The 4,815-nt window shown below is 48.5% G+C and overlaps 1 protein-coding gene across 1 annotated transcript; it reads left to right on the top strand.

Annotated features, from left to right (window-relative positions):
• Positions 1-4,303: 4,303 nt before the first annotated feature.
• Positions 4,304-4,573, top strand: LOC125155061 (40S ribosomal protein S27-like; the record flags this gene model as incomplete). The annotated part of the gene is made up of 1 exon (XM_047839860.1): positions 4,304-4,573. A coding segment is annotated over one exon (270 nt), but the record flags the coding sequence as incomplete, so codon positions are not given.
• Positions 4,574-4,815: the final 242 nt, after the last annotated feature.

Below are 4,815 nucleotides of genomic sequence, written 5' to 3'. Positions count from 1 at the left end.
AGCCTGCTGGGCGGCTCAAACCCATAAACCTTGAGATCACGCCCTGAGCCAAGGTTGGGCGTTTGACCGAGCCACCCAGGTGCCCTTAAGCGAGCCATTAAAAGATACAGGGCCTGTCCTAGAGTCAGAGATTGGATGTATGAAACTGATTCCACTGCCGGCCTTGAGGAGGTCGGCTGCTCTGTTTCTTGTTTGTTTCTTGTGGCCAAAACTTTTCTTTTTTCACTTTTTTAGTGACATCTGATGTTCACTGAAATTTTACAGTGTGCCAGCATCAGTCCAAGTTTTTTTTCACTGACCTATACATGAGTATAGTTGACACACGATGTCACATTGGTTCCAGCTGTACGACATCGTGGTTCCCCAACTGCACGCGTTACACTGGGCTCATCACGAGTGCGGCTACCATCTGTCACCGTGCAAGGCTAGTGCAGTGTCATTCCCTGTGCTGGACCTTTCAGCCCAGTGGGCTTACTCATTCCATAACTGGAAGCCTGTACCTCCCTCTCCCCTCCTCCCATGTTGCCCATCTCCCCTACTCCCCTCTGCAACCACCAGTTTGCTCTCCTCGCTCACGGGGTAGGCTACTATGTTCAAGTGGCCTCTGAAGGCCACACGGCAAAGGGCCTGAGACCTAGCTGCTGACAGGAGTCTCCCGCTAACACCTAGCAAGGACACGGGGACGCCAGTCCTACAAGTGCAAGGAAGTGGACTCGGCCAACAACCCAAGTGAACTTGGAAATGGGCCTTTCTGCAGGCGAGCCTCCACATGAAAACAAACCAGCTGACCCTTTGATTTCTGTGTTGTGGCCCCATGAGCAGAGGATCTGTCTAAAACATGCCAGACTCCTGACCCGTGGAAGCTGTACGATAGCAACTGTGTGTTGTCTTAAGCCACTAGGCGTGTGGTCATTTGTTCCACGTGGGTAAAACCTAATGTGTCATGTGATATCATACTGATAACCTTCCCGAACTGCTGCGATGGAGCTGTTTGTTCCCATCATAACGTCAAGGTTCTCACTGAGGAGGTACACCCTATCATCTCTATCCTCCTCTAAACCCTGTGGACACTGAGCAAACTCTCTGCACTCACCACCACCTATCAGGAAGGGGAGCTACAGTCGCTTAAGCACCTGACTCTGGCTCAGGTCGTGATCTCGCAATTTGTGAGTTCGAGCCCACTGTCGGGCTCCGTCTGTCTCCGCCTCTCTCTCTGCCCCTCCCTCCCTCACCCTCCGTCACTCTCTCAAAAATAAATAAAACATTTTTTAAAAAGGCGGGGCGGGGGGAGCTATGTGCCAAGTTCCATTTGCAGAAGGATTTTTAACATAAAAATGGTTAAGGTTAACAAATAAAAGTATGGGGTCTTCAGCCTTCCAACAAGACTCCTTGGAAGGAAGGAAGGTAGAAGAACCCCTACTTCGTGTCACAATTATATCTTCCAAAAATGGGTCAAACAACATTGCCCATCCCATGTGATCTCATAAAGTGGCTTTGACACTCCTCCCGTTGAGAAGTGAGTCTACGCCCTCTTCCTTTGACACTGGGCAGACGTAGGACAGTAGTAACACTGTGACTTCCAAGCTAAGTCACCAGAACATTCATCCTGGAAGTTTTCAGCCACCATGGAAGCAGTCTGATTACCCTGAGGCCACCTGACATCAACCCAAGCAGGAGACCACATGGAAAGGCACTGTGACTACATGAAGAGAGTGAGGTGCTTCACCAGCCCCAAACTCTTCAGATCCCCTACTTTTCCGGCTCTAGCCAGTTGACTACAACCATAGAAAAGATCCCAAGCCACAAGTGCCCAACAACTGGGAAAAATAAGCCCACTGACCCAATCAAAGGAGGGAGGCAGAGACTCCGAGCACATTGAACCGAGGCTTTAATTGATGTTTTTGCAAGAGCGGGTGTCTGATGGACAGACACACTCGGAGAAGTTACAGCAGACAATTTATCTCCTAGTGTGCAAGTCCCTCCCCGGCTCCTCATTGGCTAAGTACTACAGAGGCAAGTCCCTCCCTGGTTTCTCATTGGCTTAGTACTACAGAGGTTACAGCCTTATCGGGAAGTCGCCTATGCCCATAAGGCAAAAAGGGAGTCTGATTGGAACAAACATACATTCCCTGAGGTGACGCAGAAACTTTCAGTCCCTCCTCCCTTTCTTCTGGGACGCAAGCTCATTGCAAACCCCACGAAAATAAGCCCGCGTAAAGGAGAGGGGAAGAAGAATAACCAGGAAGTGAAGTGTCTAAAGGTTTGGGATTCCACTGTCGGGGTGGGGGGTTTGTACATATTTCCAGCAGGTTGTAAATGTACTGTTAGCTGGACAGTACCGCTTTTCTTTAGTATTTCTGAAAATGAATCATTTCCCTTACTTCTCACACCAATCCCTTGCAAATTCCTGACCCACAGAAACAGCGAGAGAGAGCGAAGCTATGGCTGATGTTTTACATCATTAAATTTCAGGGTGATTTGTTACTTTGTTAGGCAGCAACAGATAACCGGGACATTTTAGTTTCAAGTCCTTCCTTAGGTCAATCTGCCCCCTGCACAGTTCTGAGTCTTGACTGGCCTCCCTTCTACTCTTACCTACTCTGCCCCCATAACCCTGAGCAGAATTATGAAAGGTCCCCTTGGTGTGTAAATTGCCTCAATCCCCTTCCTTTGTTTTGAGATTGAGGAGAATTTGCCTAAAATTGGGATTATCCTCTAGTCTTGAGTCACCTGTGTTTTTGCTGGATTAACCAAGACACAAGAAGACCACATTTAAAAGTGATGCTCACCATGGGGCACAGAAGGCATAAAAACAGGACACTGACCTCAAGGAATTTGCAATCTATTTAGTGTTTTTTAAAAGTCAAACAGGAGCGCCTGGGTGGCTCAGTCGGTTGAGCGTCCGACTTGGGCTTGAGTCATGATCTCATGGTTCGTGGGTTAGAGCCCCACATCAGGCTCTGTGCTGACAGCTCGGAGTCTGGAACCTGCTTCGGATTCTGTATCTCCCTCTCTCTCTGCCCCTCCTCCACTCATGCTCTGTCTCTCTCTCTCTCTCTCTCTCTCTCTCTGCCAAAAATAAATAAACATTAAAAACAACGATGCAGTCTCTGTTGAGAAAACCTCCGGGGCACTATGTTGCTCAAAGTAGAATGATCATTTCATTTGTTACCCAAATCTAACAGTTTTGAAAGTGAAAGGGAACACTATTACTAATCACCTTGGGAAACCAGGCATAAACTGGCACTATCCTGGGCAAACCAGAACATGTGGTCCTCAGAGCCACAGGAACGTACTTTGGGAGAGCCATGAGAGCTCTTACTCATTGTCAAACCATAACTTTGGTTGAACCCAACCTCTTCTCCCACTCTGCACCTGTTCCCAGCAGCTGAACATGGCTGGGAACCATACACAGCTATGCTGACTGCTCAGCTCTGAACCCATGCCCATTTATCACACGTGACTCTTGGTGCTACATAGCAAACATGCCATGTTTCCCGCTCTCCTGGACAACGCTTTCACCTCTCTCTCTCCTTCCTCCCACACTCCAACGCGTCCTCCTTCTTCCTCGCTCTGAGTCAAGGGCCCTACTCCATCCACCTCTCTGCTCCTGTGCCCATACGCTCTGCCTCCTCCGTGCTGTGTGGATACGCTGTCTGTGCTCCAGGATGAGGAAAACCCCTCTGCTCATACACTAGGTCTTATCTACTCTCACCCACTCAGGATTCTGCGCCCGCAGTTCTCCTCTGTCTCTCCTGTTTCATCAGTGTTTCCCTTAGGAGGAACATGCTGCTATATATCCTGTTTTGATGTTTTTTAGGTTTATTTATTTATTTTTGAGAGGGAGAGAGCGAGCAGGGGAGGGGCAGAGAGAGGGAGGGAGAGAGAATCTCAAGCATGCTCCATGCTGTCAGGCTGTCAGCATGGGGTCCGATTCAGGGCTCGATCTCACAAACCGTGAGATGAGGGGCGCCTGGGTGGCTCAGTCGGTTAAGCATCCGACTTCAGCTCAGGTCACGATCTCGCGGTCCGTGAGTTCGAGCCCCGCGTCGGGCTCCGGCCTGATGGCTCAGAGCCTGGAGCCTGCTTCTGATTCTGTGTCTCCCTCTCTCTCTGCCCCTGCCCCGTTCATGCTCTGTCTTTCTCTGTCTCAAAAATAAATAAAAAACGTTAAGAAAAAATTAAAAAAAAACAAAACAAAACCGTGAGATGAAATCAAGAGTCCCGTGTTTAACCAACTGAGCCACCCAGGTGCCACTATCTCCCGTCTTTAAAAAACCCTCTCTTGCCTTTCTGGCAGTGATGTCCTGCCCCCAAGAACATACCCCTCACAAAGGACCTCCTGCGCCCATCCCCAGAAGAGGAGAAGAGGAAGCACAAGACGTGCCTGGTCCAGAGCCCCAACTCCTCCTTCATGGACATGAAGTACTCAGCGTGCTACAAAATCACCACTGTCTTCAGCCACGCACAAACAGTGGTTTTGTGTGTGGGCTGCTCCACCGTCCTGTGCCAACTGAAAGGAGGAAAAGCAAGGCTTACACAAGGATGCTCCTTCAGACAGGAGCGGCAGTAAAAGTACCCTAAATCAACATGAGTGGGAAACTATCCCAATAAACTGATTTTGGACACAAAATAATAAATAATAATAATAATAATAATAATAATAATAATTAATAATAATAATAAAGTAAAAACCCTCTCTTGATTCCATTTTCCCCTCCAGTTATGACCCCAACTCATTCCCTCCCTTCACACGAGATTATTTGAAAGAATACTCAGTCTCCAATTTATCTCCTTTCGTACGACCTTCAATCC

This window comes from Prionailurus viverrinus, chromosome F1 (assembly GCF_022837055.1).
Source record: "Prionailurus viverrinus isolate Anna chromosome F1, UM_Priviv_1.0, whole genome shotgun sequence".
Classification (NCBI taxonomy): Eukaryota; Metazoa; Chordata; class Mammalia; order Carnivora; family Felidae; genus Prionailurus; species Prionailurus viverrinus.
The sequence above is the reverse complement of the archived record's forward strand: the minus strand, read 5'-3'. Positions and strand labels throughout refer to the sequence as shown.